Source organism: Alosa pseudoharengus, unplaced genomic scaffold (assembly GCF_046254945.1).
Source record: "Alosa pseudoharengus isolate Yale_2024_CS ecotype anadromous, Long Island Sound unplaced genomic scaffold, YU_APseudo_1.1 YU_APseudo_1.1_scf_22, whole genome shotgun sequence".
Lineage (NCBI taxonomy): Eukaryota > Metazoa > Chordata > Actinopteri > Clupeiformes > Clupeidae > Alosa > Alosa pseudoharengus.
In genome coordinates, this window is record NW_027468680.1 from 22214786 (window position 1) to 22236028 (window position 21243).

Sequence of the window (21243 nt, forward strand, 5' to 3'; positions counted from 1 at the left end):
GCCACAGATCAAGATTTCTGATGCTGTGTCAAAGATATACAGTATCTGTGTGCCTGGCTGTACATATCACTGCTTGCTAAAAACACCCAGGAACTTGTGTTTGCTATGCCAACACGGCGTAGAGGTGCCGAAACGTGTCAATACAAATCGTTCATACTGATCACAAATAGCATCTGCCTAAATTAAAGGTGCAGTCAGGGATTTCACTAGCCTGACGTAGCCATACTGACCAAAAGAAACATACCAGAGAGGTAGTTCACCCCTACAGTACCTTCAGTATTCCCAGAGAAACTCCACACAGGGTTTTGTTTTTGTTTGGGCAAAGCCTGTTCTGCCAACAGAGACCGGGTTTTTTACAGTGTCATCATGGAATGGGCAGCTATTGGTCGTGAGGAGATGATTGCTGAATGTGACAAAAAATGACGTGCTTGAAATCGCGTAAATGTGGGACATAGGCTTGCCATGGCAGTGCCATGTTCTCTGACCGGCAACATTTGAAACACAACATCATTGCTGCAAAAATATAATGTTCCATATATTGGAAAATTATGCACATTATGCCAAATATATTTCTGCATTAGCAACAAATCAGCAGCAAACCTGTGTTAGGTTGATGCAATTAATCCGATTCAATCCGATACCCTAAAAGACATATATTTTGGCTGTTTTTTTATGTTAAGAGGGTTAAACCCTTGTCTGAGAAGAGTAATTAGTCTGGTGTCTGCTCCCACAAGTCACACTACAGCACAGCCAGTGCCAGAATGTCTGGAATCATCAGCAAAGATGTAGCCTAAGATATACATTTTTTGTCTCGGTAACTAGCTCCAAAGTTGCAAATGTGTTAGACAAATTATTATACAGAATATGTCATGGTACGCATTTTGGTGCATTAACATGTGAGAGATGGACCAAACACTCAAAATGGCATATCCTGATTAGCAATATAACATTCTGTTCCAAGAGATGTGGCAAGGGCATTTTAAAGGATATCTAACTAGCTACATGTATCAACAAATGTAACAGATAAATTAATTGTGGTCTTGCTCTGCCCACCTTGTGCCTTTGACCACATCTTTATTGGCCACTCCGTTGAACTCTCTGGAATGTTCATTTACATGCAACAGTGTGCATTCCGCCTGTCTTAAGTTAAGATAATCACCTACACTTAAAACAAATGTTTTAATGCATTTTCTTACTTAAAATGGTTTAAATAATAGAAAGTTTGAAAAAAAAAAAAAAAGTAAAGGGGGGGGCGGGGGGTAGTTGGTAATTTGTTGCCATATGGTGTGCAATGGTTGAAAATGCTGTAAAAACTTAATTTTATTTAATTACAAGTCTTTTCAAATATGAACTAAATTAAGCTTGACTTAGTTATGCTCTGATATATCTAGTTTTATACCTAACATAATACAAATTCAACTGTATTTTTGGCTCTTAAGTGATGATATTATGGTAAAATTGTCATAGTGTAGGAAGAGAATTTTCTCGTATTTGAAAAAAAATGCCCAGATCCGTTTATTGGGTGCCACGGATGTCTATCAAATGCGTCTGTGCATAACTCATCCTCAGGCGAAAATTTGCTCCATGGTCTCCAGGCTGCCTTAGCAGCGTGAATCAAATCGCGCGCAAGGCAGCATGGGAACACCCAGGCTAACTCCATCCCCCACTCTTGAAACTTTTGTGTATGCTTGTTTGGAATGTGTGTTTGCGGGCCGCACACAAAGTAGCCTACTGGCGCTGCAAAGGTGAATAGATTTGTAGCACTTGCCAAAAAATTTGTAGCATTGTTATAAAACCTTTAAAATCTCTAAACAATCACAAGTAGGGCAGTTCATCACAGTCCATCCATTGCAACTGGACTGATGAAAGGTACACCTGTAGGCTACATTGTATTTGGGAAAAGCAGAGGGTAGCAGCATAATGTATGTATTTATTTATTTATTATTAAACAAAACAATCCCTGTCAGTTCTATGCAATTTTCAACAGCTATCAAGAAGAGAGGTCATGTCATGGATTTTTGTGAATGTTTCTTCTTCTACATATGCATAAGTTTAGAGTTGAAGTTGAAGAGCTACTGTCCGTTATTGTTTGTGCAAATAATATGCTGATTCATGTTCCCTTGCATTTTGCAACTATGAGGTCCATGGTTAGTCCAAGCTCAATCTTTTAAGAAATCGAAAAGGAATCGCCGGCAGATCAGCCTAGTCCATGGTAGGCGCCCGATAGAAATATTGTTTAACCCTTTAACTGACTGCTCAACCGTTTGGTAGAGCACACTTTAAGACACCATATCTTACCAAAAAACCAAACTGTTTTAAATGTAAACATATGGACCCATATCTACCACTTGAGTACTACATGTTAAGCACAAAATATTTGCTCAATACCTCTGTAATATCGAAGGCCACACCTTCTCATCATACGCGATTTAAGAAATTAATTTACGCATCTACCAAGTTTTTAAAGCTTTTCTTCATTATTATGTAAAACTGAAGTGAAATAACACACGTATTAACTTACATTAAGAAAAAAAAATATTTTCATGGTTAAATAATTGTTTGAAAACATGCTCTACCAAATGAAAACATGACAAAGTTCATGAATTAATTATATTAACCATTATATACTGTTTTCAAATGTATACTACTACTGTAAACACAGCATATATATGTTTAAAAAGCATGCATATGCATGAAATATATCAAATAGGCTTATCAGCTATAGCTAATCTATGCTAATTCAATGCAATTCAATACATTTTGGTCTGTACCATGTACCTAAATAGCACCAAGGCACCAAGATTTACCAATACCCAATGTGTAATGCATGGGCAGCATACTAATGAGGAGGGAGGGACATGTCTCGTATCATGTTCGATCACATCCTGAGGGTCTAAGCTTTCAGAAAATATATGGTTTATATAGTTGAACCAGTTTTTCCTAAATGGCACAGACCCAAAGGTATCAACCATATACCGATTTACTGTACCAACACCCAATGTGATATGCATGGGCTGCATACTAATGAGGAGGGTGGGACATGACTCATGTCATGTTAGATCACATCCTGAGGGTCTAAGCTTTCAGAAAATATATGGTTTATATAGTTGAATCAGTTTTCTCTTCTTAATTGGTCTGCAGGTACAGGAATGAGTCTATTTCTTGTTAACATGATTTATCTTAAACTCTGGGACCAGGGCTACAAGATAATACCACTTTGGGGGAAAAACTGTTTTCTTTCAGTAAAACACAATAACCTCATGTTTTAGTCAGATAACTGACTTTTACCATTAACAGGCACTTCAACCGTTTGGTAGAGGTTCATAGAAATTGAATGGGAGGGTCCTTTGAAAAAAAAAATCACAGATTTTTCATACTACAGCCTAATAGAGCAAGATAAAACAAAAAAAATATTTTTTTTTCATCACTTTTATTATGGTGTGCCAGTTTTGCGATTGAGATATTCACGCACTTGCGCCCCCCCTGCGACGTGTTCGCCCCCTGGTTTCATAGCTATTCTAAATGCAAAAATGCATAGAGAGAGTTATGACAAAACCGTGACTGTTAATATATATAAGCTATATAAGGTAGGCCCTATGCTAGGCCTATTACACAACATAAATTGTCACTAGGCTATGCTGGCGACCCAAATAAAATCTCCTTTGGGAACCAATGGCTTACAGTATCAAGCGGACTTAAGCTGCCACCTCTTGGCGAAATAGTTTTCAGTTTTCAATCAGTAGTAATACATTTCACGCAGCTGTGTGAATCACGGAAAGCGCGAATGAAGTGGACACTTCTAAATGGAACCCAACCCACTGTACAGTAGCTCAAGGTCTGTGGCTAAAGCAGCCATAATGAAAGCGTTATCATTGTTTGGATACTTCACACACATGTGTTTTTTAATCGCATAGACTACAACTTCCAAGCTGGAATCAACGCACATCGACTCCCCTCTCACACCCTAAACACGCACTTCAAACAAACAAAAAGCGTCGCAAAACTGTATCAGACCGGTGTAACGTTGGTAAGAATGATTTTTGTAGCACGTGCAACAAATATGTGTAGGTACAGCCCTGCCCTGGATACATCTCTCAACGTGCACTCTAAAACATTTGGTTTAAATGGAGATGTAGATCATCACGTTAATAATATATATTAACGTTAATAATATATATTAATAATATATAATAAAATATATTTTCCATTACAAAACCATCACGTAGCGAACGTGTTGTGGCTAACTCACTTAGCTCCTGTTAGTAGCCTAGGTTATGGTCATAAGCAAATGAGATGACAGTAGAAAGATACAATTAGTGCTGTTATCAATTTGCTTGGTAGCCTATAACCGCATTTATGGTTTTCTACAAATACATCAATAATCAAATTGGCCTCCATCACTCAACCAATGCTAACGGTAACATTATTTTACCTACGTCCTAGGCTATTGATATAATTTAAGATTAACATAGCCTACCTGCAGTAAAAACCAAGCATGTCCGATAAACATTCTCAGATTTATTTCGGCTTCAAGAAGAAATGGGAATTACATGTCATGCAGAAATCATCCTACCCTTATTAGACGTTCTCTGCATAAAGTACAGTCTTGTCCTTGTAGGAAGGTAGTGTCTTTCCCCACTTTAGATTAACTTCCAACAAAATTACGTCTCACTGCAACGATGCGCCATCTGGTGGACAAATGACTACGTAACGCCAATACTGGAAATGCAGCCAAATTATTATGATGAATATTTGGTTTTCCTTTAATCCTACTGAATTTGTAATTATGTATCGGCCATTCTAATTGCAGATACTGATGGTATGTGCGTGCCTGTGTGTGTGTGTGTGTGCGTGTGTATATGTGTGCACCACCATCTACAGGCCAATAAGTGTACAGTCACTAAATGTACAGATAACTTAATTTTTTTAGACCCACCCATGGATGAAATTCTACGAAACTTGGCATACCCCCAGAGAATGTCAGGTTAATCAAATCTGGTGCAGTTCTGAACTTTTTAAATAATAAAATATAGATTTTGTGTTACTACCAATTAGAAACACTAAAATATAATAAGTGTGCCATATGGCAACACCATGCAGTAGAGGGTTAAGAAACTAGAACTCAAGTGCCTCAGGTCTGTAAAAAGCTTTAAGGGTGCCATTTCAATATGTCGTACAACACACGGTCAAGTGGGCCTGGGGACTGAAATATGGATGCTATTCACTGAAAGCTTTCCAACTAAGCCAAAATTTTGATTCTTTGTCTGAAAAGCCTCTTACATTTAAAGGAATATGAAGATAAAAGAGGAGAAAGTGGTTTATGAGAAATAAGTTGGAGAGACTAAATAAATGCTTTCATTGGGACAAAAATTCCTTATCCACTTTGGTGCTCAAGAGGGATGAAGATGTTGGTTAATAAATCAATGACCTGACCTTGAAGTAGTATTCAAGCATCTGTCCTCCTTTTCAGTTGGCATGCTCTGCAATTGATTAAAAACCTTTTTCAAAATGATGCTACGAAAAGATATAGGGCCCTATTTTCGCGATGCAAAACCTGGCGCAAAGCGGATTATTATCCAGACACAAAGTTTATTCCTATCTTAATCTCGGATTTTTCGCCATGTGCTTTACTTTTATTAAGCTTTGCGCCCAGTGGTGTGGCAGAAGGTGTGTTCTGGTTTTTAAAGCATGGCTTAGTGAAATACCTGTTCCATATGGTCTCGCGTGCAGGCAGATTCCTTCAAATGCGCCAGTGACCATCAAAATACCAATGCGTTGTTTGAAGTCACGCTGCTTGCTGTTAAAGGGAATGACAGATGTCACTCTCATTGGTTTAAAGGATGTTACACCCAAAACACACCCATGACTGATTAAGAAACATAAGACCTACCTTTTCGCGCCAGGTACCAACGTTTTATAACAAACCCCACCCAATGTGGACTGGACAAACCCTTACATTTAATTTAGCTATTCATTAGTGACCATGCGTTTTAGAACGCTAAAATAGGGCCCGAAGTCAAACAAAACTGCTGAGGAAGGCCTTAGTAAAATGCATCTCGATGACAATACAGCGGGGAAAATAAGTATTGAACACGTCAACATTTTTTTTCAGTAAGTATACTTCCAGTGAGGCTATTCACATGTAATTTTCACCAGACATTAGTATTAACTTAGGTAATCCACACATATTAAAAAATCCAAACATTAATATCCATAAGTAGAGTTATGAGTAAAAAAGTGGAATGGCACTAATGACATTAAAAGACTATCTGTTTAAAAAAATGGGCCAAAATCACACCGGAATACTGCGACTGATTAGTTTCGTCATACAGGAAATGCCTTGAAGCTGTCATTTAAGTAGTATTTAAGAAATTTAAGAAATTTCAGCAAGCGTGTATTTAAGTATTTAAGAAATTTCAGCAAGCGTGTTCAATACTTTTTTCCTGTGTCATTCCACTTTATTACACATAACTCAATTTATGGACTTTAATGTTTGGATTTTTTTATATGGGTGGATTATCTGAGTTAATACTAATGTCTGATGAAAATGTCATGCAAATAGCCTCATTGGATTCATCCTTACTGAAAAAAAAATTGACGTGTTCAATACTTATTTTCCCCGCTGTATATTTAGCCTATTCCTTCACACCAGTACCGTGTTGACCACCATAATGCTTCCAACCAAGCTAAGGTGAATATGCTCTGATCTGGGCACGTTTCTCAAAACCATAGTTGCTAAATAAGTTAGCAACTTTGTTGGTGGCAATACAATTTCCCATTGCCAACCAACACAATTTCCCATTGCCAACCAACTAAGTTGCTAACAGGTTAGCCACTATGGTTTTGGGGAAATGCACCCCCTCTTTTGCACTTACAATCACATGAATGAATGTTAACTATATAAAAGGTTTTGCAGTCAATGGCCACACATCTCAACCGACATCGGACTTCGGCTCTTAGCCAGCAGTCTGTTGCTTTTGGGTTCTTACAAATATTAGAAGCAGAACTAGAGATGTCCGATAATATCGGCCCACCGATATTATCGGCCCGATATTAGCATAAAAATGTAATATCTGTTAATATCGTTATCGGATTTTTTTTGCCTTAAAACCGATAAAATAATGCTTGCGTTACACCCAAATAGTGCCTATGCGCTCCTGAAGCGTTTACCGGCCCACAGATGATGACCTCATCAAGCTGTGTCTTGAAGCATACAAACAAGCGTGGATGGCTGCAGTAACAAACTTGCTCGTTCTGTTTCAACATTATGTCTGTGGTTTGGAATTGGCTATGGCCGTCGTAGCCCCTTGAGTTGGCCGTGACGCCCCTTTGAAAATCAGAGGTTTACAGGCCACGGTGGCCTTGGTGCCCCCTTCTTTAAATATTCTGCTTTGCGTCCTACTAATAGCGATATATATTTAGCCTATGGCCAAATTACGCAGTGGAGAAAGTGACAGCGCAAGAAAGTGCGTCCAAATTAACCCATTCTTCTCAGTTGAACTACTCGCGAAGTAGCCTACTCATCACACAGACATCACAAGTATCACATGGAAGAGCTTTTAAACGATGTTAGCCGCTAATTGCTGTGGTGAACGGTTCGCGAGAAAAGTAAATAATATCATTCAATCATAAATTCTACTGAAGGTTTTGCGTCCATCTCCCTACCCATTCATCTCGGTGGAATACTTCAGAACCCTTCGTTTAACATATGACAAACCATATATCAGAATAAACAGCAGACCTTACCGAACAGAAAGGTGTAAATCAGTCCCCTGTACAGTTAGCCGTTCCAGACTAATCCCGTTTTGAATTTGCAGTAAATTTCAACATACATGGATGTCTCCAAATTTGGGATTTAAGTTTTACACTGTGTTTAAATTGTTCCACGTTATTTCATAACGGGCCAAATACAAAACAAATATTACAAATGTCGCCTAGATATCGGTAAATCAGAGGACAGCTGACTGTAAGAGTTTGTGAAAGTAGCCTTAATGATCACAAAATGCTAAGCATGCATCTAGGCTATTTGAGTTTCTTAAAGCTGAGGTGTGCTTAAATTGTTCAACACATGATTTCACAACAGGCCAAATATAAAATAAATGTTAAATATAGCCTAGATATCTGAAAATATTAGACGATCAGATTATTTACAGTTATATGTAATATGTCATGTTTTATGTTTTTGTATACAGTGATGCAGGTCTACTGCAGTGAATACAACTTTGATCATTTGTATAGCCTACTACTGTATAGTTAACTTTGGCCTTGGTGCCCTGACATGTGGCCTTTGTGCCCCCCACCAAATATGCCCAACTGATGGCCAAGTGGCCTTGCCCCTAAAATGGTGAAATTCCAAGCCTGATTGTGGATATGGCCCGTTATGTACTTCACCTCAAGCCTGAAGTATTTTTTGTAGCTCAAACAAATGTTTTCAAAATTGTGCAGTATAGTTGCTTGCCACATTGTAATTGACTCATATTTGTGCATTCATTCAATTAAGGTGATTGAGTTTTAGTTAAAGAAACAGTTCATGAAGCATCCTACAAATGCAGGCTCATTTAACACAGAAAAAGGGTAGCCTGTCATACACTATGCCTGTTATTTTAGTTGGCTTTACATTCTGCTATGTTGCACATAGTTGTTCAGGTACAATGTTTTATCATTTGTGAAGAAGTCAAATTTGCCCTATTTGTTGTGGGCATTGTCAAGATTATCTCAGGGAGAGTGTAATCCAAACTGTTGTTTGAGACAATTAAAAAATAAAAAATAAACATGGCACTTTTTCCCTAAATTAAGTTGAAGTATTTTTCTTATTTTGCACAGACAATGTTAACATTTGGAAAGCCTTGTTGCATTCAAGAATGCATCCAGTGGGGCATCACAATAACATTAAGCATGTTGTGTTAATTCCACAACAGGAGATATGTGATGTTACCTAAATTAGTTTTGAGGAAAAATAACCCACATATCGACATCGGTATCGGCTGATATCGGAATCGAAATTTGAGAGTTGGACAATATCGGCATATCGGATATCGGCAAAAAAGCCAATATCGGACATCCCTAAGCAGAACAAATATTTTGATTTCTCAGAAGCTCTAGCCTTCATTTTCTCTTTCTTATAGAACGCATCATAATTGAATAGGTTTGCTATGTCCAGCAGTGGAGGAGCCTTGTTCTGGGGAGTTGCATTTAGATCTGCTTGTATGTGAAACGCTGTGTGATGCAGTTTTAGCCTTGACAAAAGTGCTGTAAGGACAATACTCCACATAAATAGCAAGGCATTTAACATTGATTTTAGCCATTTACTAAAACTTCATCTTTTTGTGTCGCTGATCAACACTGCTCTGTCGGGTCTAAAGGCTTAGAGGCCTTTAGAGATTCCCTTCGGTAGGAAAGACTTTGCAGTCTTCAAAATCAAGCTGTCAGATCTCAGCGCATCCAACAAGCAATAAAGACCTCTTCATTGAAGAGCACAGAATTGTTGTGGTCGTATAAAAGGCACTGTCCTTGCATTATTCCTCTGTTCTCTCTTGTCCAGGTTCTTATTGACCATTCAGATGGAGTAGTAGGCTACATCCCATTTCTTTAATGCAGTACAATGTGGGTATGGCCTTCTCAGTATATACTCTAGAGAATGTTAATGTATAGTGCCATCTGAATCGATTTAAGCACCACAAAGAAACCTTTAGCTGTTCACCAAATGCATTCTGTTGTAGACAGCAACATAGTTTTTTTCTTTCTTTGTTGCTAACTTGAAAGGTGCTTGTGAAAGCATTCTCAACTAAACACATCTCACTTGGCCTTCATATGCTCTCGCCTTACAATCTCTGTGGGTCAGGTGCTAGGAGTGGTTGAAAGTTGAGCTTTAAAGAGTCTATAAGTAAGCCTGATTAGTTGTTGACTACTATGGGAGCAGCCCAAGGTGACTAAGGGACAGTATATTCTCTACTACGTTCTCACACTAACTACCTACTCTTTGCAGAAGTAAACAAAAATGTTTGCCCATGTTGGGGGCAAATTTAAGCAGTATGTAGCGATACTTTTAACCAGGATGTACTTCTGAAAATTTCTGATGTGGGAGAGCCAAATGTCAGATGTGTATTTCCTGACAACTCCACAGAAGATCCTCTGGTAGGCAACAATGACAACTAAATCCACCTCAAGTGAAAAGCTTATCTTCCATTGATGGTAGTCCGCCTGTAATGGCTCACTGAAGAGAGACATGTCAGAGTTTTGCTGGCCTTTCCCACCAAGGCCATCTACCATCCCCTTGCGAGACCTTGGAGTGCTGTATAATCCTTTCGACCAGCCACTTTTGTCTGGCACAATAGGCCTCGCTGTTTATGTGATGCCTCTCATCATACAGTGCATTGAGGAGGTCACATTCATCTGACCTGGCGGTTTGAAGGGCACGCCATTATTGTGAGATTGCTTAAGGCATGTATCGCAGGGGGATATCGATATGCCTTTTCTCTCATGAGAGGGCTTGTGGATGCACCGCAGGGTAATAGCCAGCTCACAGGATCAGGAGTTCTTCCCTGACAAAAATACATGAGTGCACCTCCATGCTAATTGAGTATTTTGTTCTGTCCAAGGAGCAACTTAGGTAAAAATGTGTGAGGCTCTCACCCACATTTGTGTGTGGAGAAGCGCTCTCTCATTCGCACTTACACTCTTTCTCTCTCTCGCGCGCTCACTCTAGCTTTCTACAGGCGGCTCTCTTCAAGTGGCTGATATATTAAAACTTGAACTGATTGATTTGAGAATGCCGTGCATTGGTGTCTTTTATCCCTGAGCTGACTACATTTGAAGGGTCTTAGTCATCAAGCTGCGGGCCAGTAGATTGATAATAGGTTGACCAGCAGGCCCCATCTTCCCTGTCCTTGTTCAACAGGTCTTTTTAGTGGACCCTCAGAGACCTCCTCGTGAAACTCCAATTCCCCAAGGGGATTCACACAACAGGATGAGTGGAACTAGGAGCTTTGACAGAGGACAGCTCCATGAATACACTGAAACTTAAGCGGACTACTTTAAGTCAATGTGGAATTCTAATGCACTGATGAGGCCAATTTATTTATTTGTATTCACTGCGTATCAGCAATACACTTGAAGACTCCGATAGCATGAGGGTAATCTCTGTCTTTCATCTGCAAAGTGGTAGGCCACAAAACCCCAACAGTAATGTATTCCTCATTGTTAGCTGCTCCTGAAGTACTTGGCAACACCATTATTATCATGCAAGGATTCCAGACCATCCAGAATAAAATCACTGTGCCTTGATTCAGTGATTCAGGCTGTCCTCCCTTTTTCATAATAGTAGGGTAGATATTTGTTTCATATTACTTTGATGTCTGCAATCATTGTCAGATCTGTCTCCACCTAACATTACCAATTGCTTATACAAAAAGGACACATTGGCCTCACTAAGGGCAAAGTTTCCTCAGAGGGAATAAACATTCCTGTGTTGCTGTCATGCTAAATCCAATCAGAGTTTTTCCAATCTGAACATTTAAATGGCAAAATAATAAACAAAACAAATGACTTGCCCATGATTTAAGTAGCACAATGTCTATCCCACATCTTTAGGTTTGTTTCCACACATGAATTGTTATTGCCTTCTCAAAAGAGCAGTCATGTTGAAAATATGCCAATAAAATGTAAGAGGCTTCACTTATAAAGTATATCCTTCCTAGGTTGGATTTACAATGAAAACCCTAATTTCTGTATCTGATGAAAACTAGAATCTTGTGTAGAACTGTAGAAACGCCCATGTTTCCAAGAGAACTGAAAGGTTTTGAGTATGTGTCAGACAATTATTGAAAAACATCTCAGGAATCAGGATTTACAAACCTGGGAAATATTCACCTGGGGGGGGGGGGGGGGGGCACTTTCTTCAACATTTATTTGGCAGGCACGGAGGTGAGAGAGGCAGGTTGGTTTGAAGCATAATAAAGTCCACAATTCTATCAGAAATGGATTTAAAATATAAGCAGAAATCTTGAGACATTTCACGCAAAAAGCCATTCTTTGCAAGCGCCTAAACGTTTTATTACCAGACAGCGCTAGGCAGTCAATCCCTGAGGCCACTTTGATTTTCAAAAACACCTACCGCATGTAAATATATAGACTGGAAGATCACTTGCGCTCGAGAGGGATTTCATTGACCTTGGATATCAACCATTGCACCGGGGTATCTAGAATAAACGGTGATGTTGCCTCAAATAACATGCCACATCTGGTCCCTAAGCTGTGTAGCCTCCTGGTTACCAAGCGATTTATTAGATAAGTACTTCTGCGGGACAGTACCTTAACGATTAGTTCAATAAAGTTAAAAGTTAAAAGCCATACACTCTTTTTGACCGACTGTCACTGTATTCTACTATGCCATTGACTAAGAGTAATTGGGGAAAATATTTATAAAGATTGATTTGGAAGAACGTGATTGAAATAGCACTTTTTGCAGGTAGTGCTTGCATGAAAACTAAGCTCGAATCAGCTAAAAGCGTTGCCTGTAGGCGGTCATGTTTGCTCTCATACCAATTTATTGCCGATGAACATATGGTCAGTATTTTGTCACACGTCATAGCAGGGGGAAAACAAACACGGCGTAATGTTAGCGAGACAGCTAGAGCAGAGCCACTTGGCCAGCTATGCAAACGCACTTGGACAATATCAGAAGAGGAGCACTTGCTCTCTGGGTATATAAAGCGCATAAGGCTTATCGGTGCATGCACTCCTGACTTCCATTTGGAGATATTTCATTAACCGAGCGGTTTCTTAACGCGAGCTGCAGCACCACTTAGCTCCTTCTGTCAGTCGCCAGGTGAGTAGAATGCCATATTATCTAACCTCTTGTCACACTGCGTTCTGTAAGGACGCTATGTTTTTTGTGTGTGTGTACTGTGTACCCGTGCGCGCACGTGCGCGCGCATATTTGGCTACAACATATATCTGGTAAAGTGTAAGTGGTCAAGGTTGTGCTCACTGCTCACTATGTTAGACAATAGCCTATACCTTAAACATAAACAATATAACTAAAAAATGGGTACTGTTGTTATACTGCCTTGCCTGGTTTGGGTAAATTGGCCTTTCAAAACAATTCCTAACGGTAGAAGCTAACACGTACCGCACTTTCGCAAGTAGCTTAAACATGTCATTCCTCACTTGTAGGCTACTAAAGTTTTCAAGAAATTGAGTTATCTTGAAGATATTTAAGTTATCATAAAATATCGCGTGTCATGGTAACAAAAAACGATAATTTCACAAAACAGATAGCCTAATAGTTGATCATTGCGAGCCCCAAACTAAATTAGCCATTTGTGTTTTCAAATTTAGGGCTATAGTTAGTATACTGAACATTACACCATAATGAGTCACACTACCGGTATCCCATTCCGGTAGGCCATTTATTTTAAAGCAAATAGGCCAACACAACTTTGTTAGTAGCCTATAGAATATCTTATTATTTGCATAACGTAATATCACAGCGTATCCACAAGATTCAGTCATTCTTGGGGCTCATATTTCTGATCTAAAAAAAAAAAACCATCACTCCTGTCACGAACCACGTAGCAGTGAAGATGCATAGTCCTTTGTCCACAATGTGCTTTTACCAAGACGATTCGCAGCTGTGTCAGCAGAGTTCGCTAGAGTATTACGGATGCCTCTATCAAACTCTACTGGTCCTCCTGTGTAGCATTCTCGGAGTCTAGGCTACTCATTAAAAGCGAAGCGGCATCCCTGGATGAGGACATGGTTAGTTTGTGTCATGTATAACAACAAGGAACGTCGAAAATTACCCCGTCTTTATGTCTTTTTGCCGCGCGTGAGTGCTTTGATAAATAACTTGCCATTTAAATATTTATTTTGATTTATCAGAAACTGAACTATGATGTATAGTTAATTAAATAGAAGGGGGCGCAAAAGAAGTGTGCATCCCGTTTGGTTGGATGCCGAGGTACTGAAAACAGGAGTGATTTAAAATAATAATCCTTTTCAGCAATTTGTTTCGGAACTGATGATAAAACGGGAGGGGAGAGGCGCCGGATTTCACAGTGCAAGCCGTGAAATTTACCGTTGCAAATAAAATGGTAGTTTAACAAATGGATGCATTTCCTCTGGGCACGAGCGCTGCGCTAATCTCGTGGTGACATGTTTAATCATTAGACTCGGGAAGATGAATAAAGGCTCGACGTTTGCCTTGGAGCGAAAGGTGCTTGGATTTCTTTCCTGGCATCAAACTGCAACAAATGATGTGCGCTCCAGGGCACTGTCCTCGGGCTAAGGCTTAGCTCCACAAAAATCAGGTTTACCATTGAAACCAATGGATTGCACGCATTGGCTTTTAATCATAGAATTAACTGGGGAGGCTGAGTTGTCAGTTTATACATTTGTTATGAGCATCTGAGGGGAAAAGAAGGTTTATTTTTATCAAACATAACCGACACCCACGGGCAATGGGACACTGTAATTTAGCGATTACAGAAAGGAAATGATCACTGCTTGAAGACATCTTCCCCTAGCGGTCTTATTCAATTCAATTGGATACTTAATTTAATCGACCATACAAAAGAAATTATTTTATTCATTTTTGCCAAATAGTTTCCTCCTAAATTTGGTAGGGTACACACAATGTGGATAATCTGAAATTCCATGGATTCTGACGTTATCGTACGAAATTAATTAGGCCTAACATGTTGTGGCATTAAACCCCTTTATTATTTCCATTTCTTATAGCTTACTCTGGCCTTTGAATAGATAAGCCTAGAGAGTTACGCACCCATTTGGGATACTCCGTGCCCGCAGTCGGCTGTTTAGCTCTCATAATGATCACAGAATATCTCACCAATACATTATTGAAGTTCATATTTTATAACACTTTGAAAGTCAACATGTTAAGCGACAAGTTTCTTTCAAGAAGCCATAGGCCTGCAAAAATAATGAATATTGAATTTTGAACATTTATTTCTATATAGTTATGTTTAGGCTAGTTATGTCCATTTTGTCAACATAATATTGGTTAGGCTACCACAAGTGCAATATATAGACAATATTGTATGCTTACATGATCAGTCATTACCAAGTTTATGTCATCATTTTTGTGCTCCACACTTGGGTCATACAGAGGTAGTCGCTCTTCAGCATACTTAAAACTGTAAAATTACGCACACAAAGACAATTCCACTTTATCGAACTCCAACCACAAAGTTGTTTTGAAATAATATTCTTTTTAATTACTACTACTACTATTACTATAATAATAATAATAATAATAATAATAATAATAATAATAATAGTGACATCAGCACAATTCGTTATAATTTAGGATACAGAAAAGGCTGCGGTATTCCAATCTAAGGAACAGTTGTGCAGGGAAGTGAGTTTACCTCAAGTGACAGGCAGTTTGCCCTGCGTGCACGATACCTTCGAATCCACTCATGTTTTGGGATTTACCCCTCTAAAACACGATTGAACCTATATAGCAAACTACGTCCTGGTCTATTCTCCGAGTGAATAGGCGCACTGCCTCTCAGAGCTACCTGGGAAAGTAAACAGGTAAACATAAGGAGATGGCACTTCAAGTGAAGTGCGCCCACTTAGTCAGTACACATTTAGCTCTCCTTTCGTAAACCCTCAGTTTCACTTGTTCAAATACATGCAAGCCACTAATCTTGCTCCATGTTTCGCATAACCAAAAACTGCGATAACCTTTTCCACCATGATTGGACAAAGAAACACCAAGTTGCATAACAAGCAGCTTAATATATTATAAGACTAATCGTGGATTCATAATTCCAATGATAAGATTGCAAACGAAAATTATCTAATGCCAAGTCATCATAAGATACCATAAACTGCTTAGAAATAGTCTTTTGACTTCTTAGTTTAACAGTATGCCTACCAGAAATACAGTTGTCGTATTTTGGTCTTGCGTTAAAATATCTGGTTGTGTGTCATCACGGGACTGAGGGTCAGCCAGTAACCTTGTGGAGGCTCTGTCAGCGTGCGTTTTCACACTAAGCCAGCTCAATGGACCCATTGTCGTTGCAGCTAAGACTGCTGCATGATTAATTTCTAGCAGATACTATGCTGGTGAAGTATTTAACTTACAGGTAATTCATTGCCAACATTAAGTCGTGGGGAAAAGCATCTGCTTTTAATTATGGATGCGCATTATGAAGTTTAATATTAGGTCAATATTATCGTATACATGTGGCGAAATTAAATGGTAGTGGTTTAAATGGGCCGATTTCTGCCTCTATCATACTGCCGCCATGCATCTAGAAGCCTTCGTGTGTACAGGTAGCCTATGCGTATAACACATAATGAGAAAAGACTATGCAACTATGTGGCAATTTCGTCATATAATCTGTTCGTCTATTTTTTTCCAAGATGGGTAGGCTTAATGACACTTCACTACGGTCACATACGAAAGACTAGTTGAACAAAGTGTGCTGGACATTATTTGTTTAGCAACAAGGGTAAATAGGACGTTAAGGGACTGGGTAAGATGTTTGACACAGTCCTCGCCTGCACCCAAGAGAGGCAGAGAGCAAATTAACGTGTCTGTGTGTTTGTGTGTGTGTGTGTGAGTGGGTGGGTGGGTGAGAGTGAGAGACAGAGGTAAAGAGAGGGGGAGAAAGAGAGAGAGACAGAGAGAGGGATGAAGGACTTTCCTTAATATTGTGGAAGGTTTCAGAAATGAATAAAGAGATAGTCCATTGAAAGCGTTTGAATGCCATGACAACTAGGAACAACCTCAGATTTATTCCAAACAGTTAGAACGCATTGTAGTTAGGCGTCAATCATCTATTATTTCGCCCCTGAAATAAATGCAAAAACTGCACCCGGACAAAGGCTTCCAACAGGAGCCGGACATTTGTCTACATTTCCCCCATTGTCTGCAGCTTAGCAATCGGTTTGTATTTGTGTTTGCCCGGGTCCGACCACCCAGGATGAGCAGAAGACTGGCCAAAAACGTGCAACATTGTCACCCACATCACATACGACATAGAAGGCAGAGGGGAGGGAAAACAGGGAAAGCAGGAAGAAAAAAATGTAGCTAAGCTGAGAAAAAAAACTAGGATCAAGAATAATGCTGCTATAGTGCCCAGACGCACTGCCAAATGTGTGAAGAAAAGCAAACATTTAGGTTGAATAATGCACCACTTTTATATAGCATAATAACTTACTTCAGAGTAGAAAGCAAACTTTGTCGAAATGTAGCTAATAGAGAAATAATAGAAAAAGTCGACAAAATACCATGACAGTTTCAATTATTAACACAATAATAATAGACCATCATTGTTACTGTCGATAATTCCACCTATAGGTTCGCCAATTGAATATTTCACCAGTCGAAATATTACGAGCTATGTCTTAATATTCAACGACATTCCTTAGACTCAAACCAAAATATTGACCCAAAATGTTTACATAAATTAATCCCTTGTTAAGCTTTGGCATTCCGTTCGAACGATAGAAAATTATTGATCTGAAATGTACGGAAGCACACGTTCAGACTAAGATTTTAGAGTTAATAAAGTAGCAACATGCAATTTTTAACATTACTATATTAATATTTTTTAGTAGTAGACAGTAGCGCAAACGTAATCTCTGGAGCAATTTGTTAAAACGTGCTTTCAAGTATCCTGAGTATAAAGCTACTTGGAGGTCCTTTGTATGTAAATAGGGTGTAAAAAAGGCCCTCCCCATCTTTGTAATTAATTGACACGTTATACCACTCATCATGTTCTGAAGCACCAATGGTAGAGGCTCGGATCTCCCCAAAACCCACAATTTCACATCTGCAAACACTGTCTTCATCCACTTGACTCCTAAGACCCGCCCACACGTGGCCAACCTTTTGCGTTTTTAATGCTTTTTCACTGCAGGTTCATGTGTTGAGACCAACCTTATATGGACTGAACATCCCGGTAATGGCTTATTTCGCCCTAGCACCCAGCGGTAGCACAATATCCATGAACCAGATATAGCACTTCAGCCACTTTGGCATTCTTCCTGGACTTACTGAACTGATTCCTTCGCTACCATCACTTTGTCAGGCAATGGTTATCGACTGAGCCTCATGATTTGCCGTATCTGTTGTAGCTCAGCGTTTCTGCGACACTGACCTTTTTATCAAATTTGGACTGTGTGCGTTTCTGTTTCTCTGTTTTAAAACAGCGGATTTCCAAACTGGTGCACAAAGTTTCCTGAATAATTTCTTCCAGACTATGTCGTTGACCAACACAAAGACGGGCTTTTCTGTAAAGGACATTTTGGACCTCCCTGACACGAACGATGAAGAAGGATCTATCACTGGAGCGGAGGACGACACAGAGGGATCGGAACCTACAAAAACGCCTCGAGTTTTGGTGCAAAGTCCACTTGAAGGTGTTCAAAATCTGCCTTTAAAGAACCCCTTTTATGATAATAGTGACAATCCTTACACAAGATGGCTTGCCACCACAGACAGCATCCAGTATTCATGTAAGTACCGTTCAAGAATGGAAACTTAATTCAGACATCTTTGGAACTGTTTACTTTTAATTTATCATTTTAATGTGCTAAACAATACAAGTAGGCTATATGTCTCTCTGTGCCAAAGAAATAATCTTAATTTACTGAATATGTCGGTAAGACTGTCCGAGTGATCTTTCAGGCTACTGATGTGCAGTTGATTATCATGCCGTAAGCTGGGAAGAATATTAACTCATACGAATTAAGGCGATGTTTTCCCGTGACCCAGCTTCAACCCCATAGTCTATACCTTATGCCATTTTGCATTTATTTCTGTGGTCACCGTTTAACATTCTCTGAGATCAATTTCATGACTCATAGTAATATTGTTTGTCATTGTCAAATATTGGCCAATTAATTAACATAAATTGTCTACGTATCCTACTTATCTTTAAATTCGTGCATTAGAAACATGCATCGACAAGTTTATTCACTTTTACTAGACCTCAAACAACAGGTTTCTCTAAATAGCTCGACTGAAAGAAATGCATGTTTATGTGATGTTATTGGCCTCTTGTTAGGTTGTTTGGACTACAGATTTGCAAATATGAAACATAAAAGATATACTGTCTTAGATTCCGATGTTGGCGCCAGAAGAAGGATGCTCATTGTGTTTTCCCACGCAGTGCATGGTCTATCTGCTAACTCACAAGACTCATCAGCCAAATCGCCAGAGCCTTCCGCCGATGAATCACCAGACAACGACAAGGAAACTTCAAGCAACGGCAGCGACTCTGGTAAGAAACGCAAGAGGAGAGTGCTGTTCTCCAAGGCGCAGACTTACGAACTCGAACGCCGCTTTAGGCAACAGAGGTACCTTTCGGCACCCGAGAGAGAACATCTCGCTAGCTTGATTCGCCTGACACCGACGCAAGTGAAAATTTGGTTCCAGAACCACCGATACAAAATGAAGAGGGCTCGCGCTGAGAAAGGTATGGAAGTGACCCATCTCCCCTCACCACGACGGGTGGCCGTCCCTGTATTAGTCAGAGATGGTAAACCCTGCCACACGCTAAAAGCTCAGGACTTGGCGGCCACTTTTCCGGCTGGAATACCCTTCTCCGCATATAGCGCCCAGTCCCTCCAGCACATGCAATATAACGCCCATTATAGCGCCGCCACTACACCACAGTTCCCTTCGGCACATCACTTGGTACAAACGCAACAGTGGACTTGGTGAATCAGACTGAATGGATGGGCTTGATTTTGGGACTGGGATTTGAGTTTCACAAACAAAACAAAAGGAAAAGACTTTTTTTTGGCGGCTTGACCCATTTCAACCGTTTCATTTAGAGGCTGACGTATGCGTCATGTTTACATTTTTCCGTTCAGCAAACCGGGTCCAGCCTCTCCTTAGATCTAAGAATGTCAATGCTCTTGTGAAATTTTGTAAAGTATGTTTGTGTGTTGTAGAAATGTTTTGTCCTTCGTGTCCCCAGCACGTATAAAACCACTTTATAATTACAGAAAATTTTATTTCGTGCTTTTACAATGGACCGAAAATATTTATGGCCAAGAATAAATACTGGCAACTTTTAGCCAATTACTTTGGTTTCTGTTCCTTGTAAATATTTTTGTGGCAATTGTTTGCAATACACTTATGTTTCAGGGCGTGTAGCTGGAGACATGGAATATTGAAAGTACTATTGAAAGTTAAAATTAATGACAAATGTCAAAGCTGTCAATACTGACCCATCGAATTATGTGAATAGTAATTAAAACGCGCGTTGATTGCGAGAAACCGAACATTTTTATAAGGATTTTAATAAAAATGGTGTTCTAGAAAGTATGCTTTGTTTTGCGTGTGTTACATATGGAATTACGAATAGCTCCTATATTCACATGCCTACTCCTTTCAGTTAAGATGCTTTGAAACAACAACAAAACATAATATCAGGTCTTACGCATAGCTTTCCCAAAAAGAAACCGACCACGTCGTCTTTATTTTCTAGGCTGTCTTTTTAGTCAGTCTGGATTTTCTAAATTTATATATGCTAACACTTCAGAAATAAGAAGGCTAAAGTCACTTTTGTGAATTGGGGATAAAATCCACTCAATGTAAGAGGGCTCCTTCAGCCAGGAAGCTTTTCATTCATTGCCTCTCCTTTTCATGGACCTCGGGTGCTCGAGAAAAAACGGTGTTCAAATGGCACATTTAAAAAGCAAACCAAAAATAACCATAATCAGTGGGTGCCATGCAATGTAGGCTATATGCTGATTTAAATAGTTATTTAAAGAATAATTTAATACATCACAACTAGTTTTGTTGTCATATAACAGACTCTCCGTTTGCCTTTTGACGAAAAGAAAATAACTTCTAGGTTAGCCTACAAGGCTACTCTGAAACATTATCGGACTCGATTTAATGTAGTAGGTAAATATGAGTGTTCCTTGCAAAATCTCCACCGCACTCTGAGCAAACAAAAGCTGTGCTAAACAGATGTAGTGGCACCATTGCTATCACTGAATAAACTACTAAATTGGCATAGGCTACGTGGCTAATTATTCACAGAACTCTTCGGCAGGCAAGATTTTGGTAATTTAAAAACAGAGTCAAATTCCCGAACCTTCAAAACATCATATTGCGTAGGCCTGGCATTTTTCTTTCAACTTTTTGTTATATTATACGGCAGCTACAAGTGATACTAAAGATCATCAATATGCTTTTGGGAAGCCTACATAAATAGGCCTACGCAGTATATGTTTTGTAGATTTGTT

The 21243-nt window shown here is 39.3% G+C and overlaps 1 protein-coding gene across 2 annotated transcripts; it reads left to right on the plus strand.

Annotated features, from left to right (window-relative positions):
- Positions 1-18194: 18194 nt before the first annotated feature.
- On the plus strand, positions 18195-19705 carry nkx2.2a (NK2 homeobox 2a). Of its 2 annotated transcripts, none has more exons than XM_076299970.1 (2): positions 18195-18495; positions 19152-19705. In XM_076299970.1, exons 1-2 carry the CDS (start codon positions 18240-18242, stop codon positions 19703-19705), a joined length of 810 nt encoding a protein of 269 aa, XP_076156085.1. In that variant the 5' UTR covers positions 18195-18239. The 2 variants fall into 2 exon arrangements, with proteins under 2 accessions (XP_076156085.1, XP_076156084.1); XM_076299969.1 differs by having other exon boundaries at positions 18240-18499; positions 19126-19705.
- The last annotated feature ends 1538 nt before the right edge of the window (positions 19706-21243 follow it).

Bases quoted from the DNA above. Each gene is read 5' to 3' on its own strand.
- nkx2.2a (XM_076299969.1), top strand. From the start codon at position 18,240: ATGTCGTTGACCAACACAAAGACGGGCTTTTCTGTAAAGGACATTTTG. The intron at 18,500-19,125 runs GTACCGTTCAAG...CGCCAGAAGAAG, and splicing joins AGCATCCAGTATTCATGTAA to GATGCTCATTGTGTTTTCCC.